Genomic DNA, 19,903 nt, shown 5'->3' on the forward strand with positions numbered 1-19,903 from the left:
TCCCAACCACAGCCACTCCCTGAGATGAATTTTAACCTTAATACTTAATAATCATACTTTTCATTTAGTTTATTGTCCCTCAGTGGGAAAATTTGTCTTCTGTTTTATTTATAACCCTTTTTGTTTTAGACAGTCAGTCTGAATATTGAATCCTCCATGTTTCTCTGAGAAACAACTTCTTTGCTTTATAGTCACAAGGCCAGCCAATAGCAATTTATAACATTGACTACTGTTAACCTAACTATAAGTTAAAGTGGTGTTAAACTTTGTTTTCTTTGCTTATTATTTAATTTATTTATTTTTTATCAATTGCATTTGAGACAATCACTGCATTTTAACAATTCCTATAACTGGCAATAGCTGCGCTTCCATGTTTTCAAAACTATGTCAATATTCTTCCTAATTCGAAAAATGCAAAGAAAATTGCTTGTTAAAACATTTGTCCATACTCTGAAAACAACATGATAGCAGCACCTTTCTCTCTGGAATCCCCAGACAGTCTGTGGTTTCATTGTAACCTGCAGAGATTGAAGACACCCTGTGCCAGATGAAGCAAAGTAGCCCCAAAACGTAACGGAGCCTCCACCATGTTTCACAGTAGGTAGATTTATCTTTTCTCGATATACCATTTTTTCATCTGTGAACAGAGGTGATGAACTTTGGCAAAATGTTTCATTTTTTGTCTTATCTGTCCGTGGGATATTCTCCCAAAAGCTTTGTAGCTTGTCAACATGTAGTTTGGCAACTTCCAGTCTGGCTTTTTTAGGATTTGTTTTCAACATTGGTGTCCTCCTTGGTCCCCTCCAATTAAGTAAACTTTGGCTCAAACAAAGACTGATATTCCAATCTAACTCTGCTGTTCATTGAGTTTGAAGTTCACCTTTAATCTCTTTAGAAGGTTTCTGGGCTCTTTGGCTACCATTCTTAATATCTGTCTCTTTGATTTGTCATACATTTTACCACTGCTGCGATCCTACATTTCTGAATAATGAATACAACTGTAGCTACAGGAATTTCAAGCTGCTTGGAGATGGTCTTATAGTGTAACAGAAACCGTTTCGTTCGCTTCCTCTGGTCCATGTTGAACTTTCTCACAGTTATTGCTATGTGTCACAAAATTCCTATAAAATACTATACATTTGGAGTTGTCACAACATTTGACAAAGACCCAGTGGTACCAGACACTGAGCTAATACCAAACATTAGTCATGGCAAAAAGATAATAGGTGTCAATCGTGTTATAATGATTTGCAACATATGAAATAGTATAGTCAAAATGTGTATAAAAAGTCACTTCTTTAGATTATGATCTTGGTGATAGATCAATTAAATATAATTTTTAAACTAAATATATCAGAGTGAAATACTTGCAGTCGATACTTGATTTGGCTCACTAAGAAGGATCAAGTAACGTTTAGAGCTGACTGAAGTCAGAGAGCAACAAGGGGAACTGCATATTTCCCCCCACCTATTTTCTATTCATAGCTCTATGGATATAGAAAAACACTGTTAGCTTCTCAACATGGATGCTTGAGTTGAGGCAGTAAAAAAACAGTCATACCTTAACAGATTTATTCCAAAGATAGTCTGAGTGTTGGCAGGTTGGTGTCTCAGTTAGGAAGGGAAAAAAAACAAGCTGATCCAAAATTTTTGTTAAGACAGCAGGATAGATAGACGAGCACTTTAAGAATGTAAAAACAGATCAAAATGAGTCAGATGAGAGGTTCATAATATAACAGCTTTCTCAAAATAAACTTGCATTAAGTGGTAGGACACCTTGGATACTTGATGGAGGATTGAACTTAGAGGGAACTACTGTGGTTATTAGGTAAGTGGCCATGCCATACTAACTTCAACAGATACATCCACAGAAATACAGTAATAATAAAAAAAAAAACATCCAGTAAGATGAGAAGAAACAAAGGCTATAAAGAGGAAACCAAATCAGAGTTATATCTTTAGCAGTCTGCTTCCAAAAATAAGACTGCTGAAATTTAATACATAGTGACCGATGTTGTAAAGAATGAAAACTCCATGAATCCATGATGATTCTGTTTAATTGTACTGTATTATTTCTACAATAATGGATGTCGGTAACCTGATAGAAAAGGAAGCAATGTGATTATTAAGTTTAGGGCTCTTGCAGGATCAAAAATAAGAGGCTGAGTTTAGCAGATTAATATTCAGAGTCCTCTAGGTGGTTGTCGACAGGTTGTATGATGGTCCTATTTAGTGTGAGGTTTTTTTATGGTTTCTTGTCAGAGTTATAGTCTCTTGAAAAACCAACTTTTCAGTTTTATCGTCTGATCAAAGTATGAACAGTAAGATCAACTTTATGTTAATTAAGTTTTATAACTTATCGTTTTATAACAATAAGTTGTCAACCCCATTATTTGTTGAGTAGGCATGATTCCTCAGTCTGCTGCATGGTTTCTGTCAACCATATCAATTGTTCTTTTACATTCTCAATTCTCAGCTAGAGGTAGACTTAGACATCAACCAGCCAATATTCTTTGCTGCTATTAACGTTTTTGTCTTGAACCAACTTTAGCAGATATGTGCATGCGCTCGACTATTCATTAGTACATTCAGCCGTTCTATGAGAGTACATGGAGGACATCCATTGTTGCTCACATCAATTGCTATACCTTGTTAATATTTGTTTCAAATCAAAATAAATATATATATTTTTTTAATTTAGACTTTTTTTTTAATTTAGATTTTTTTATTTGTTTGTATTTTATCTATCTTTTATGACAAATTGAGGAAGAAAAAGCAACATGGGCCTCAGATTCTCTCAAAATACCTGGAGCACATATTAGGGATAAGTCAGATAAATGTCAAAATAGTTTATCTCAGAAGTCTGTATTGGTCAATCTCTACACTGAATGGTTATTCATAAACTGGATTTAGGATACTGCTTGAAATGCATTTTGAGATTTATAATACATGTACTGTAGTAATAAATATAAATAACAGTTTGTTAACATTAATCTACCCTAAAATACACTTAACACTGAGTCTGAAATATATAGAAGTGTAAAACCTAGGAATAATTTTTGTTAATATTAGACGATCCATGTTTGTTTTGGTCTGAACATCCCAGGCTTATTACAGACAGATTCAGGGTCAATAACATTTATTCCAACTTGATCTAAGAAGGATATGTGGCCTACGGTGCCATTCAAGCATGAACACAACAGCTAATGGCATTCTTTACACAATTGCTTTCTATTTGCTCTTTCATAAATGCTTGTTTTTAGAATGTGTGAGTAAATGATCATAGCTCAGACTGTCCTACCTGAGCTGTGGCCCCTCCAAAACTCCAAGTTACCATGGGCCTTATTGCTCCTTCTCCCCGATGGAAGCTCTTCTTGCCAGGTCTGTCAGTTTAGGTGGATACCCATGTGTTGTAGGACTTGCAGTTGTGTCATAGGATCACGCATGCTGAATGCAAAAGTTTCCGTCCTAAACAGCATCCCATAGTTTTGCCTGTTTTCTCCTATTTTTTCATCAATGTTCTCTAACAAGGCTCTAAAACCATCACCACACAGCTGCATTTATCCTGACAAATAGTCACTAACGGATAGATTTCATACAAAGTTATGCAAACTGACATCAATAGGCCAAAATATTTTTTTTTTGTTCCATAATAAATGAAACAGAAAAAAACATCTTTAGCTTTGTTCGGATTTTTACGTATAACAAAATAGTCTGCACTCCCTTTTTCTTCCATTTTGCAAAAATATTTTATTTAAAGTGAGTCTAACACAAAAGATCTTAATATAAAACATTAAAGTTTATTTGTCTATATTTATTGAAAAAGTGAAAAGTTTCAGGGAGGTTACCGATACTTTTGCAAGGTGCCAAAATACAGTCACTTGCTAGATTTACTCTGAAACATTGGTCATTACAATAAAAACTCTAATGCATTAAGAGGAAAAATATTGCATATTATTTACAGAGAGTAGAGCAGCGATCATAATGAAATCCACAATGAGTACCAGATAAGAGTGAAAACACTGCCACAGCTCACTGTGATGCTGAATATTATAGGCTCCACAAAAGAGAGTCATTCTGGTCTGTCTGAGCTTGAGAGAGACAGAGTGACCTTGACACAGCAGAAATGGCTCTATAAAAAGACTATGTTTATTCACATAAGGATGAATCTGCCCACGTCAGCAGCACTGTTACCTATTATTCTTAAGTTTGTCATGATTCAGAGCCTGGTTGCAACATAACATTGTCTTTGATGAAGGCTGTTCATATTCGCCAACTCTCTGTGACTGTCCCTCAGTCTCTCTGTCTGAGCATGTGCAGAGAGCCACTGCAGTGCTGCACTGTGAAAAGAGAGAGACAGAGGAGAATTCTCATTGCTGTCCCATGCGTGCAAAATCATTTAAAGAATATATGAACATATTTGTGGGTAGTCTGCTCCTGCAGGCCTGCATATTGAGGAATCCATTAAGCTTGAAAGCCTTCATGTCAATGTCTGCAACCCACAAGACAGTGAATAATTTTTCACGGCACATATTCTAATTCGCCAGTGTATGAGAACATGTGTTGTTGTGGTTATTCCCTTGCCAAATGGATATGCTGAGTGATTTTTGGTTAAAGTGATTTCCACATTTCTTGGGTGTTAACTTTCTACACATGTGGAAATCTTAATCAATTTCTTAATCAAGAGAAATAATGGACTAATGTTATTTTTCCTTATTTAAAACGCCATCCCTCTCATTCTATTTAGGACTGTTTAATGTCTTGTAGTTTGTTTCTCTGTGCACTTAATGTCAAATAGGTGTTTACCTGGTAAGTAAAGGAAAATATGGTTTAAATGAACAATAGAAGTCTGAAAAATATTTTTTCTACAAATTATTTAGATATTGTTACACTTTTAAAGACATCTCTAAAAGCGTAATACTTTAGTAATAGTAAGGAGCACGGAAAAAATGTTTTGTTTCTCTTATCAACAATATCTAATAAGCAGAAAATGTTTTGGTTGGAAAAGATATAAGTTTCTTGCTTTCGCTTTGATGCAGAATCAGAGTCCAACAGTATTAGTCAGTTTGTTGCAGGCATGGTCTGTCTTTGCCTCTCGGGCTGCTGAGGCATCAGAACAGGTGGAACATAAACGGCACAGCAAGTGCACCTCACAGTCGTGACGCACGCTGGTATTTCTAAAAAAGCTGTCATCCATTTTGTGGCCAATGATGACGATAGTGGTGAAAGATGGGGTGGTGGTGGTGGTGGGGTGAGATCTGTTGGTCGAAAGGGCCATCAAGTGGCCAGGAGCTGAAATGCATCTTTTCAGAGCAGAGCTGGGGCACAGTGCTCAGCAGTAGTAGAGAAGCTGTTGTAATAAAGCCAGCAGACCAGTGAAACACTGCTTTCTCTTACACTGAAAATGGTCATGCTTCAGTAGGCCCTTTGAAGCAGACTCATGGTGTCATTTTCTACCAAATGATTCTCCAAGAGGTTCAATTCCCTGTGTTAGAGAATATATATCTTGTAATTGGATCCATTTTGTTACCTTTCCCCTGTATAGATCCTTCTAATGTTGTGTTACTAATGTCCAGAATTGAGTTTAATCATGCCTCACTGCCCTCGGTAGATGTAAGCGACACCAAGGTCCTTTTGTTTCATGAGGATATCTTTTACAGACTATTCACTGGGTCTGCTGTAATGTCACCCTAACCTTGTGTCCTGCAGGTAAACACGGCATGTGCTTCTGACAGGCCCACACTCGGGTCAGGATAACCGTTCATCCCTTACAGACCAAAGAAGCAGCTTTAAATGAAGTTTGCTTTAATTAATGAGGTGGACACACAAATGGTTACATTTCAGCAAGATAAAATGAAATGTACAGAGCTAATGGCATTCAGAATAAGAATATTGTACTATTGTAGTATATTGGAATATTTTTTCTAAAGACTCCATTCATCTACAAAGACTGCAATACTCTTTCAACGCACTGCTTCGCTTTATTTGTAATGATTTAGCTGGTGTAAATCAATTGTCTTCTGACTTCTATAAATGAGGAAGACATTTATTTAATTCTTTAAAAAATGCTTTCTGAAGCATTTCTTTCATAAGCTGGTCTTCCTATTTTTCTAATTGCTGTATTTTATGGTAAAACAGTTGGTTTAATTCATTAATTTTGAAAAGTTGTTAAGCTATCCCTTTTAGGCTGCTTGCGGACATACTGTCCCCAGTGCACAATTTTTCTGTTGCCTATTTACATTTCCAGTCGATGGGAATACAGTAGGCATCTCAGGATAAGGAGTCAATACAATAAAATAAATTATTGTTTGATGATTGTGATGTCAAATAAGATAACTAGAAATTCTGGAAGAGGAGATCATCAATTCTAGCACATTTGGCGCCTTGGGCGGGCTCCTTATATGAAAGACTAGTCATTCATTTTTGAGGGGTAAATAGAATCTTATCACAGCAAAAAATCCCTTCCAAGACAGTATTTACAATAAAAATCTACTTTAATGATTTGATTCATTTTCAGGAACCTTTCTGTCTGGTAAATTCAATCAGGGAAGAAGTTGCAAATTTTTAGTCCTAATGTTTGTGGTTAACAGTTTTCTCAAGATATTATAGGTTTTGTCGTTTTCATTGATATTGAAATGCATATCTAAATGCTTTTGTAAAATCCCTGAAAATATGTAGTCGTCTTTCTTCAGTTGTTAATCGAAAATTGTCCTGTTATCATACAAATTGTCTTAAATTATCCAGTACCGGGTCATGGGGGCAGCAGTCTCAGCCTAAACTCTGAATATACCTCATCCAACTCCACTGGGAGAAGCCTGAGGCATCCCCATGCCAGCCAAGAGACATAGTCCTTCCTACGTGACCTGGCCTCTTCTCTTCTGGAACACCTTTGTAGAATACCCTCAGCTGGCTCCGCTCAATGTGGAGGAGAAGCAACAGTACTTCAATTCAAGCCACTCCCAGATGGCCGAGCTCCTCCCCCTACCTATGGGGGTGCCAGGAGAAAACTAATTTTAGCTTATCTGGGATCTTTTTCTTTCTGTCATGATCCAGATTCCATGATCATAGGTAAGAAAGGGAAGGTATTGACTGTTAAACTGAGATCTTTACCTTTGCTCAGCTCTCTCCTTACCACAACAGACCAGCGCAAAACCTCAAGAAACTTAAACTCCTCCACTCTAGGTAGTACGTCCCTCTCCGAGGAAGGCAGGCTACCTTTTTTCAGTCATGAATCATGGCTTTGGACTTGGAGAAGCTGATCTTCACTCCAGCTACCTGCACTAGGCAGCGCATGTGGCAGAGTCTCAGATACGCTGATAAAAGGTGCAAAATGCTCGCCCTGCAAATCAAACTCCTGCTCCATTTATATATATATATATATATATATATATATATATATATATATATATATATATATATATATATATATATATATATATATATATATATATATATATATATATATGTTATTTGATATATATAGATATATCTCTTTTCACATAGATAGATAGATAGATAGATAGATAGATAGATAGATAGATAGATAGATAGATAGATAGATAGATAGATAGATAGATAGATAGATAGATAGATAGATAGATAGATAGATAGATAGATAGATAGATAGATAGATAGATAGATAGATAGATAGATAGATAGAAGTAGAAGGCACAACAACTTTTTATTTCCATACAGGGATGATTAAGTTTTTTGTTTTGTTTATTGAATTTAATTAAATGATGAAATCAGAATCTCTATCCCCTGCTCCTAAACCAAACAGGAAGAGGCTATGTTTTAGTTTCAACGTTTCTTCCTAAATTTATGCAAAAACTTTAGTTTCTATAGCAAGGGCTAAACCTTGATCCAAAAGGCTTACAAACAAAGCAGCTTGTTTAATGTTATTAAAAAGATTCATTACATATTGGTAAATAAATAAATAGAAACTGTCATAATATTTTTTATGAAATGAACTTTCAAATACTTTTTTTACGCTAATGAAGATCTCAGTCATCCACTGTATTTTTTTTTTTTTTACATTTTTTCCTTGTTTTGTTTTTTTGCATTCCTTTGCCCTCTTCTACCTCTTCTATTTTTATTCGCCATGTGTGAATGGTGCATACAATAAAACTGCCTTGTATTTTTAAATTCACAGCAACTGTAAAGTTCATATTTACCTTGTTTCGTACCCCAACCATTTCCCAGTGTTTAAATCGTATAGCTCATTATGCAATATAACGTAGTCGCTGTTGTATTTATCGCCGCGTGAGGGCAGCAAAGTTCATCATGCGCGTCAGTAACCGGGGCGCGTGTTTGTGCGCGAGCGTCTACTAGACCTACTCGCGCTTTTATGTTTTTTTTTTTTTTTTTTTTTTTTTTTTTTATTTCTACTCTACAGTTCACTTTCAGTTTAAAGCGGTGTTTGTTAACTCAGCACCCAATCAATATCAGTCCGCTGGTATTTTTAAAGCATATTTATTTGAAATTAATTAATATGGAGTTTTGGGTATGACTTAAAAAAAAAACATATTGTAGGTAACAATCTGAAGTCGTCTGTCGGAAATTCACCATAGCTGGGTTGATGGGAGGGTCTGCCTGCCTCCTTCCTAACTTCGCCGGCTGGAGTTGAAGCAGTCACTCCACGCGTGAACCGTCCACAGACCGACGTCATGCTGCTGAAACCACACAGGAATCCACTTCTGCTCACCCTCACCTGCATGTGTTTCTCACGAGCGCTGCTTTGGTCTTATCAGGAAGAGGATGTCAGTGATGGGTAAATGCTTTTTAGTTAAAATAAAAAAGGGGGGGAAAAAAGCAACAAAAAAAAACATTGAACTTAGTTCCGCAGTGATATGTACTGTATGCTTTTTTTCTTTTGCAGAGAGAAATGCTCTGAAAATAACATTTCAACCACAAAGTACCCCTGTGTGAGGTCAACCGGAGAAGTTACAACATGTTACAGGTACAACAAGTTACATTTATCTTACAAAAAAAATGCATGATGTTGATTCAAAATGTATGGTGAATGTATGGTGATTTAAACTGAATAGTGTTTCATAAATAAAAGTATTCAGATATTATTTCCACATCAAGGAGCACAATAGAAAATTCTTAAATTTCTGCTTACTTTGTAAATGTTTCTAGTGAAACAATTAGATTTCTGTTTGCACAAACAGTTAGAATCACATTTTTATGCATTGCCTTTGATTAACCTAAGTTTTGCTACACTTATATTTGGAAATAGGTGGATGTATATATGTAATGTGATAATGGTATAAACAAAGTATATAAGCAATGTGGATACATTTTGTTTAAAATTAATCTTTCCTAAATGCTTACAGCCTTAAAGGCATGATAAAAACATACTGTTGATTTTAAAGATTTGTTTTCTCAAGCAATATTTCGAACCACGCTGACCTCATGGAAAAGTTCCTGCTTCAAATGACTCATATGTGACAAACAGTATGGATTTTGTATAAAGCAAGACAATCAAACAAGCATTCAAGCTTAAAAATAAACCTTTCAGAGAGATGAATCCTTTAAATAAAACAAAAAAAAGTTGCACAAGTGCTTCTGTATCATCTCCAAACCACTTCTTAAGCTTTGCTTTGATTATAAACTTTTGTAGTTGCTTTAACCTTGTTTGGTGAGGCTGATGAATTGTCAAATGGAACGGGATACTCTATTTACAAACTCATTGTGATTTATGTTAAAGGAATGTGTGTTTTTGCCTCAGAAACACTATCATAAAACTTAGTTAGAAAGCGTATTTCAAACAAGTTTCAAAGATCTTTATTTATAGCAAATCAACATCCTCAAGTCCCATTTAAGGAACATTTTGTGAGCTAAATAAACCACAGATTCTTTAGTACAGCATCTCATCCAAAAAACTGACTTTTAAAGTTTTTTTTTTTTCTTTTGCATTACTTAAATGCCCTCTAGTCATGGTTAAGTGGCATCCTGTTTGATCTTCCCATTTTAAATACACTCTTAACATAATGATGTTGGTTTATGGTTATTGGCTGTAGCCACAAGTTAATTCCCCACATAGTTTATTTAAAAAAAGAAAAATTGCTTAAGCTTAAAGCCATGATAATGGGTGTATTGTAGGTCACCTGCACAGTGGAAGACAAAAACTAACCCAACAATCCCCTGCATCTTTAATCAGAGGATCCAAAACAGAGCACCAATACCTATAAGAGGTGCCTCGAATTTGATCATCACTATCTGGAAATTCCTTACTGCATAAATCTGCATCACAGCTAATGTGACTTGGCATTTTTTATGCATGATTTAAGTTGGCAGACTAAAATTTTAAATAATACAATCTATACTCATGGTATTCATAATTGGAGATTTATGAAACCTATCAAAGTCCTATTTCTGATTGTTTACTCTCAGATGTACTGTATCCCCTAAAAGTGTTCAATTTTTTTTCCATTACACCCATAAAGGTTATTGTGTCTTGGCATATTTTTATATACCCACATAAAGAAGCAAATTATTGTAGAAAACATTATATATGGTATAAATGATTGAAGTAATAAAACCTAAAAACTATTGCATGATTTTAATGTGACATTTACCCTGATTTGCCTAAATGATACTCAGTGTAAATGATTATCTACAGAAGTCACCTGATTAACCGAGGCAAGCTGAGTCAGTATAAAACTAGTTGTTTTTTTTAAGTTTTGAAGGTTTATTAGAGAATATATAGCAAATAGCAAACATCTTACAAAGTACAGTCTAAATCTATAACCCAGAAATAGAAATGCTATTGCATAACTACAAACTAAAACTGGATCATCTGCCTCAGCAAACAAGCAAGGGAATTTGATCATCAGTAATGGAATTCAATCAGAATAGATGCTTACAATAAATTACTCTGGAGGAGCTAAATAGATTATTTAAAACTATAAGTTTTGCTCTTACAAGTCTAGCCTTTATGGAAAGTGACAATAAGAAGTTATGAGAAGTCCCATATAGTATAGTAGACACAGCAAACATACGGCATACTGTGATGATTAACCTTGCAATGCTAGTTGGATCGCGAGATCTGAGTTTTCAATCCCACAACATTTTTCGTTGAAATAAGGAGCAAAGTGAAGCACTTTGTGCATTTGTAGATCGGAAAGATGTCTGTGCTTTTCTTCCGACAGGATTTGGAAAAAGTTTTATTTATCAGCTTACTCCGCTAGTTTAAGTGTGAAAACACTCAAGAAGCTGCAGACGAATCACCCTGCAATGATTGGCTGAAAGCGTATAATGGAAGGCCGGTACTAGCTGGCACATCCCCCAATCAGCTCGAACTATTGTACTAACTGTTGCTCTTTTTCACAGATAGACTGAACATCCCAGATTAATAACATAGAAGTAAACTCAGATCTACGCATATCAATCTGGCTACTGCCAGGTTAGGTGACCAAGGTCACATGGGAGGAACTGCACCAATCTGTTTTTCTTATTTGGACATACAGTAACCAAACACTACAGAGGGGACACAGACTTTTCAAAAGATGGTGCTCTTGCAAATGACACTAAAAAGTAACTTTTTGATCTTCAATAAATGTTATGTGTGGTGAATAAAAAAAGTGCACATAATCCTTAATTAACTGTACAACAGGTGTGGCATAGTAGTGGCAGCATCATGCTCTGGGGATGCTTTAATTTAGCTGGGCTAGGAGAGCTGGTCAGAGTTGATTGGAAGATGTTTGGAAGTAACTGAAAGGTAATATAGGTAAAGGATCTGCTAAAAAACTTTAGATTGGTCTCTATAGTGTTCCTGTAAAGCTGATCAAATGACTCTCCAAAAGATGCATCTATTTTGTATTGTTTCAACAATTCACATACATTCTTGCGTCACTTTAATATACTCTTCTATTCAGCTGTATGAATATACATTGTTTGTTTTATTAAGGTGACAAAATCTGAAGACAATGAAAGGTGGTGAAAGCTTTTCCGAGATACTATTATTGGGTGTTTGTTTAAAGCCTAAAATATACAATACTCACTGCTTTTCCTATGGGAATGAAGATGGAAGCCTTCTTGATTGTTTTTAGTCACCCAGCAGTTCATGTTAAGCATCTCAATATCTTTGATTATTTGCTTACTTGCTTCTTTGATATATCTGTTGTAGAAATTTTGAATATACTGCAAAAAAGACCCATGCTGTGGTCTGTTATGCAGCAGCGTGCAGAGCTTAAGGTTTCATGCTGTTTATCATGTCATGAAAGGAAGCAGAGGAGACACCAGAGACCCGTGCCAACTCAGGCCTCTTCCTTTCGACTCTTCTTTCTCAAAGAGATCATTTTGTTTTTGTTAAAGGCTTTATTTGCCATAATAAAAGCATTTTTCAGCTTACAGATTGTTTTTATTTACGGTTTTACACACCATGGAGGTAAATGTGCTTGGCTCAAAATGAGATGTACAGAAAGAAAAAGAAAAAGAGAGGTTGCAGGTTTTCTGTTCCAAACCTACTAAAATCTCAAATGCATGTGATTGCAACATAATACTCTGCTTAAACCCGGTGACGGATTTGATTATGATGATAAGCTGTGAACTGTTTGTTCCACTTTGGCAATGCTTTCTGAGCTGAGGCCCGCCGTGTTTTCGCAATGAATTGCCCAGAGATCAGTTTGTGATCATTATTTACAGTAGTATTGCTTATCTGTATAAAGATTTTCGTTTCTGTTCTTTTCTGTCGGTCTGCTGGTAATTGCTGGCTATGCCAACTATGTTTTTTCTCATAATGTATTTTTCCAAAGCCACAATGCCTGCTCCATAAACCCATTACATTTTAGGTATGGAGACCCTTTTTTGTGGTTTATGATAAAAAAGCAGAATTACTGTCATTACTGAATAAGCTGGATGGCTGTAGTAACTCTATATCTTATTCCATGCTACAGATCAGTTGGCCCTCATATCAGTATTTATCCAGTTAGCTAAATGCTTTAAAAATAAGGGAAATACTGATGACTAACACAGCAGTTCTATTCACTTTTATTACATGTTTTTAAGCTGGTTCCCAAGCCTCTGACAATTCCGGATGAGAGCCAGAGCCAGCGTGTTAACCGTCATCAGGATGGAGGCACATTAATAATCTTTGTTTATAACCTCTCCTGCGACAAGGAGCTACATGAAACAGGAATTTCACAGACTTGATTTATTATGTATACACTGTCGACTTTAGCCGTCCTGTAAAGGAAATGCTTCTCTGGAGAAGAACCAGAACACCATCAAAGTCAGACTGTTCTCTCAACATCCATGACAATTACACATAATTGGCGTGTGGCATGTTTAATTGTTGCTTTGGTTTTTTTTTTCCAAGAAAAAAAGTATTATATTTACCTCAGACACACTGCACTTTAGTGCATTTCAGTTTCCTTTTGATTTGAACGCAAAGAAAATCAGTAGCAGTTTTTCATCAGTGTGTCCTTTCAGTCTGAGAGGTACTTTCCACTTACCTTGCTGTAGTTTAGAAATTTGTTAAAGAAACTTGGTAAGTCAAATTGATTCATATTGTTTTTCCCACACTGATTCCAGCAGAGAGAGGGCCATAAAGTTCCAGTGGAGTGATCCCTTAAACTGGTTATTCATCTTGGCTTCAAGGCCTGAACTCTCTCCTGTTTCCTTTGGTTTTTATATAATCTGTTTTTCACATTAGATTTAAATTTATTCCACACCTTGGAGTAGCTCTCTCAGCTGGACTTCCTCTCAGTGTACCAATTCAAATATCTATCTGAATTAAAAGTTATGTCTTCTTTGTTTTGTTTTGTTTTTTTCACCATTTAGTGATCGTTACTCTATAAAAGACATTTTGGCAATTCTGAGGAAGTCAGCATGCCCCAGTTAGAATCATTATTCCTCTTTTGCTCTTGGTCTTGTTCATGTCTGATGATGACATACATGTTCTGGACGGAAAGGAAGAGATTAGCCCAGATTTATAGGCAACATGTGTCTGAAATCTTTTTTAACTTTTTTTTCTCTTCATAGGAAAAATATTCATGGAGGTCATTAAGTCATGATAAACAAGAGTTAGATCAGGTCATTCAATTCCAGCTTAAAGGAATATATGTTTTTCAGGTAGTTTTTGTCCCATGAATATATGTCTTGATTTTTTTTCACTTTTTGAGTATTTGTTGTTTTATGACGCAATAAATGTTATTTCAGTAAAAAAGTAAAATAACAGTGATGTTGGTTTGATCAGTTAGGCTTCAAAACGATCTGCTATTGTTACATCCAGCATATCTAAACATGTAGATCATTTTTTTTATTTGTGTGAATGTAATCCTTTGCTAAAATATTTTCAGTCCCATTTTTATTTTCCATTAAACCAACCACAAACAATGTGTTTTATAGGGATTCAGCATAATAGACCCAATTAGTTTATAAATGTGAACTTAAAGGGAAATGATTGATGTTTTTTCAACTAATAGAAAACTAAAAAGTATGGTGTGCCAAGTTTTGATGCTTATTTTCCATTACACATAACTATGTGTGGGGCAAAATTTTCAGTTTAATGTTCTCTAACCCCAGCACCTTGTTTACACGAGTCCCCTCCGTGGTTTGTCTTAAACAGGGCCTTTGTGGTTTGCTGAATTTATTCAGTTTATGCTTCCATGAAGATCAGATTTATTAAGTATGTGGTTAATATCTGTTTTACCCACCTGAGCATGTTCCTCCTCCTGCCTTTGACTTGTCAGTTTAGAGGTATAGGCCCATCTTGGTAGTTTATGGATGTGCTATACTTCACACTTCTGCCTTTACGTTCTCCATAACACAATCTTTAACCTATCTGCCATCTTCCTTTGTTTTAAAAAAGCTGTTTGTTTACTAAAGTTCTCCAACAAACCCCAGAGGCTTTAACAGATCAGGTGTGTTTATATTCAGGCATACAATGATATCACAAATTAGTCGGCTTGTTAAAGCATTTGGTTGTATGGATTACACCACCTGTATTTCATGGTACCAGATTGAAATGGCTGAACATAAATGGATGTCATGTTTCCTGTCCATTTTGTAAAGCGTAAAGCCCTGCATATAATTACATTTCTCTGTATTTGTTTACATCCTCAGATTAAGGGTCCCTGAAAAACTTATAAAAGATTCAAAGTCTCCTAACTTTGATACACGAGTCATGTTTTAGAAACAATAAAAAATGTTAATTATTTTAAGGAGTTGCAACATTCTCAGCTGTTGAGTTATAGCATTTGAAAAGCAGGAATTCATTATGATTAGGTCAACAAGTTGTCTGAGGAAAGAGCATAAAATTAGCACAAGCTGTTTCTCAACAACACTTAAAAGAAAACAGCCCATGAGAGTTAGCTTGGATAAATAGATATTATTGAGATAACCTCTAAAGTTTGTGCCAATCCAACATACCTTTCATGATTTACAGTAACGGGTGGAGGTTTTTGATTTCTGTGAAGCAAAAGGAGCATTAAGTAGTGTAGTGAGAGGTGTTTGTGGGTTTATTTTTAAAATCTATCCTGAGGTATCTCTGTTAATGAAATGCAATAACATTTCACCACTTTGAAGAGCTGAGTATAGAAAAACCCCACAGAGAGAAACTACATCTTTGAAATGATGCAGTGTCCTGTCAGAAAAAAAGTGCCATCGACATCTGTTTTCTATCAATGGTCAGAAAGAGGATATGAAGGCTTTCAACTGGAGTGAACTGCTGGTGTGGAGATTGCGGATTTAAGAACTTGACATGAACATTTGGTTTTGCTCATCGGTGACAGCTCCCACACAGTTAAACATTAAAAGGATGTAAAGTCACAAACGAGGAGGTCAACTGTTGTGTCAGGCAAGCTAATTCTGTCTTATTTAAATCCTGCTGCGCATCAAGTTGGAGAATACAGCATATTAAAGTCCATCCTTCAAGGAAATGTGTTAAACTGTGTTAAGCAAGCCTGTAAAATGTATTTCAACTGAAAATTATGAATATTAGCAAACACTACTGTGGTTTTGAATCTTCAAAAGGACTTTCTGCAATTTCAGTTTGACAAATTAACAATCATTGTGTTTTTTTGCAAACCATAACCATTGTTTGCTGGTGAAGATTCTCAGTGATCCAGGTCATAGTCATTCCAAAGAAGTTTAAAAAACAATCAAAGTCCAGTGAATTGTTTTCTAACTTTTTTTGGCATAACCATTGTTAAATATTTGTGGATACTTTGCTTTTGTTTTGCATGCTTTTCATAACCTATGAAAAGAGAATTTCACAGCTATAAATACAGTACAGAGAGAAAAAAAACTGCACTCTACACACAGTCACCATGGATGGGGGGCTTCTTGATTTTTAGGCTCCCAATATTTTATTTCAACTGATCTTAATTTCAAAACCAAGAATTGGACACAAAAGCCTGAGGTCATTTTAGATATTTGTTTTTTATAGGTAATAAAAGTCAAATGTACAGACTCGGATAGGTGCACACATCCCCAGAAATTATTATTTTTTACTTTACCATAGCAAGTAGCACGTCAACCAAACATCTTTTGAAGATTTTAATCGGATTCTGCTGTGAATCTATCCTGATATTTGGCCTCTCTTTATAGTCTACCAAATATCATTGTTTTTTAGCTTTTGGCCACAAAAACTAGTTTTAATGTATTTTTTGGCTTAATTTCACATTTAAACATCATTTTTTTCCCCTCTAAATGTAAATAGTTATCAAACCCAAGAAGAAACATGCTTTATGCTCAAGATCAGGTATAGAACAACCATTACTCAAGCTGATCTCAAACTAAAGATTTTTAATCATTTTGATGTTTATCCTCCACTTCACTAAAAGCAGGTGGTTGAACCTTGACCATTACTGATTGTTGCACTAGAACAATGATCCCAAATACAAAACCTAACTTGTGTTGGAATGGATAACAAGGGACACCTTTGAGCTTCCTAAACGATCAAAGCAACCTCATTGAAAACTACTAGGCAGGTATAGTTGTTCCAAGATCACTGGGGATACTTAAAGTGATTGGCTGACATGGAAAGAAAAAACAAATTGCATCATGATTTGGTGACCTTGCCATCGATAAGCACTTGTCAAAATTCATGGATTAACGAAGGATCTTATATGTAGTCAAAAGAAGCCTCACTCTGTGGTTTAAAGGAAACTGTGGTTGACCAGTGTTATTGTGTGAAAGATTCATATACTTTCCTCATCCAGTATTAAAGATATATAACTTTTTATGTCTGTGGAGACAACTGATACTTTAGTATTTGTTGGAAGGAGGGTCTGCCTGCCTCAGCACATTATCGTAGCTGTAAATCTATTGGTCTATAAATAGGCTGTGGTGAAGCTCATGTACTGCACACATTACTACTTATTTTATTCTTCGTCATTCCACCAATATGTGGTGCCACATATTGAGGTTTTTTTCAGCTTAAATATTTCGAAGGATACGTCTGTCCTTCGTTCATCGGTTTATTGAATGTGAGAAATTGAAGTTTCTTTTTTCTCTCTTTTTTTTAACTTTTCTTCAATTTGATAGTCATAAACAATACTGAATGTTTGCATTCTTTACCTTATCTTCCTTTTAAAGTAGAAATAGGTTAGCTGTACCCTTCTTTGTTGCAGGAAATTGTTGGAATTGGTCAAGTTCTTCCCATTATTTCTCTAAAGTGCTCAATTAGCCTTACAATAAATTTTAAAAAGCATTTTAAAGTACCTGGGTAGGATTGTTGTGTTTTGTTTCCTCATAAAAATATGTAAATTTCTTAGTTTCTCTTTAATAAGCATATAGCTACAATCTTGCTGTTCTCTTTATTCTGTTTTTTTAAACCTAGAGAAAAATGTAGCTTTAAGATATGATACTTTTTACATTCTTTAATAATAGTTTAGAAATTGCTTTGGAGTATTTACAAACAAATTTTGTGCAACAAAATTGTTCTAGATGTATCCTAGTATTACAGTTAGAACCAGCTGCTCATTTCTGCAAATAAATCTCCCGATTTATAAGACACTGTGAAGTTGTACTGACTAAATTCCACAGAATTACTGTATGCATGAGTATGAAAAAGGGACCATCCATCCATCCATCCATCCATCCATCCATCCATCCATCCATCCATCCATCCATCCATCCATCCATCCATCCATCCATCCATCCATCCATCCATCCATCCATCCATCCATCCATCCATGAACTTTGGAAACTGGAATCCAGAAGAAAAAGGGTTTTCTATAGGGCTGAACGATTAATTGCATTTGCAATAATATCGCGATATGATAAAACGCGATTTTCTAACCGCAATGGACGCGATTTGACGGTCACGTGATGGTCACGTGACGGTGACGCGCTAGCCAAACAACACAGAGGGAAAGCTGATGTCGTCTGCGACTAACTTGCTGAACAATGGCGTCAGAATGCACAAACACCGACACAACTGAAGGTCTGGTACCAAAGAGGAGCGGCACGTCATTGGTGTGGAATTTTTTTGGGTTTAAGAAAGAAGACGCTGCGCAAACTCAGGTGTTGTGCCGGACATGCCTTGCTATGGTTGCTACCTCACGAGGTAACACGACGAACCTCTATCAGCATTTGAAAAAACACCACAAGGCTATGTATGATAGCTGCATGGCTAGAATGGCAACTACCAGTGCCTCAGCGTCAGTTAAGCAAAGTACCACCCGACAGGGATCACTGACCGAACTGTTTGAAAGTGTTACTCCCTATGAACATAATGCGAAACGGCACGTTGAAATAACTCGGGCAATTACGGAGTTTATAGCGAAAGACATGATATCCGTCAGTATAGTGACCAAGCCTGGGTTTACGGCTTTGGTACACACGTTGGATAAGCGGTATTCAATGCCCTCGCACACATATTTTAACCAAGTCGCAATACCTGAGCTATACAAAAAATGCAGAGACAGAGTTGCTGCGGAGCTGAAAACAGTGGAGTTTTTTGCAACAACTACAGATTTGTGGTCAAGCCGAACAGCGCAGCCGTACCAGAGTCTAACAGTGCATTATATTGACGAGGACTTAAATCTTAAAGCTCGCTGCCTTCAAGCTTCCTACTTCCCGGACGACCACACAGGGGAAAACATTGCTGCTGGCTTGAAAGAGGGACTGGCTAGCTGGAATTTACCGGAAGAAAATCACATCTGCATAACGACGGACAACGCATCAAACATGGTGTTGGCAGCACAACTAAATGAATGGACCAGACTGCAGTGTTTTGGGCACCGATTACATCTTGCCATCGGTACGTAACATATCTCAGCATGAGAGTGTGTGATTGTGAATGCGCAGAGAGAGAATATCTGTGGGTGTGTGTGTGTGTGTGATTGTGAATGCGCAGAGAGAGAATATCTCTGTGTGGGTGTGTGTGTGTGATTGTGAATGCGCAGAGAGAGAATATCTCTGTGTGGGTGTGTGTGTGTGATTGTGAATGCGCAGAGAGAGAATATCTCTGTGTGGGTGTGTGTGTGTGATTGTGAATGCGCAGAGAGAGAATATCTCTGTGTGGGTGTGTGTGTGTGATTGTGAATGCGCAGAGAGAGAATATCTCTGTGTGGGTGTGTGTGTGTGATTGTGAATGCGCAGAGAGAGAATATCTCTGTGTGGGTGTGTGTGTGTGATTGTGAATGCGCAGAGAGAGGATATCTCTGTGTGGGTGTGTGTGTGTGATTGTGAATGCGCAGAGAGAGGATATCTCTGTGTGGGTGTGTGTGTGTGATTGTGAATGCGCAGAGAGAGAATGTGTGTGTAATGTAAGGGGTTGAGTAAAAGAATGTGAAAGTTAATATCCTTTTTCACTAGAGATGCACCAATCCATTCATTTTATGATCCAGTACCTGTGCTCTGCATATTGGCTGATATTCAATACCAATTTGGAGGTATTGTAATGAATTAACTGTATAACTTGCAAGACTTGATATAGACATTGATA

General features: G+C 36.3%; 1 protein-coding gene across 2 annotated transcripts in view; it reads left to right on the forward strand.

Annotated features, from left to right (window-relative positions):
- Nucleotides 1–8,496: 8,496 nt before the first annotated feature.
- ccbe1 (collagen and calcium binding EGF domains 1) overlaps nt 8,497–19,903 on the forward strand; it is a 72,699-nt gene continuing 61,292 nt past the window's right edge. Inside the window, exons 1-2 of one of the 2 annotated variants that reach the window (XM_038274925.1) lie at nt 8,497–8,770; nt 8,879–8,959. In XM_038274925.1, the coding sequence (XP_038130853.1) occupies nt 8,667–8,770; nt 8,879–8,959 (185 nt within the window). In that variant the 5' untranslated portion in view covers nt 8,497–8,666. The remainder of the gene's footprint in view (nt 8,771–8,878; nt 8,960–19,903) is intronic. The other variant, XM_038274924.1, reaches the window with a different exon arrangement.

Source organism: Cyprinodon tularosa, unplaced genomic scaffold, assembly GCF_016077235.1.
Source record: "Cyprinodon tularosa strain WSP-4 unplaced genomic scaffold, ASM1607723v1 ctg94, whole genome shotgun sequence".
Taxonomy (NCBI): Eukaryota; Metazoa; Chordata; class Actinopteri; order Cyprinodontiformes; family Cyprinodontidae; genus Cyprinodon; species Cyprinodon tularosa.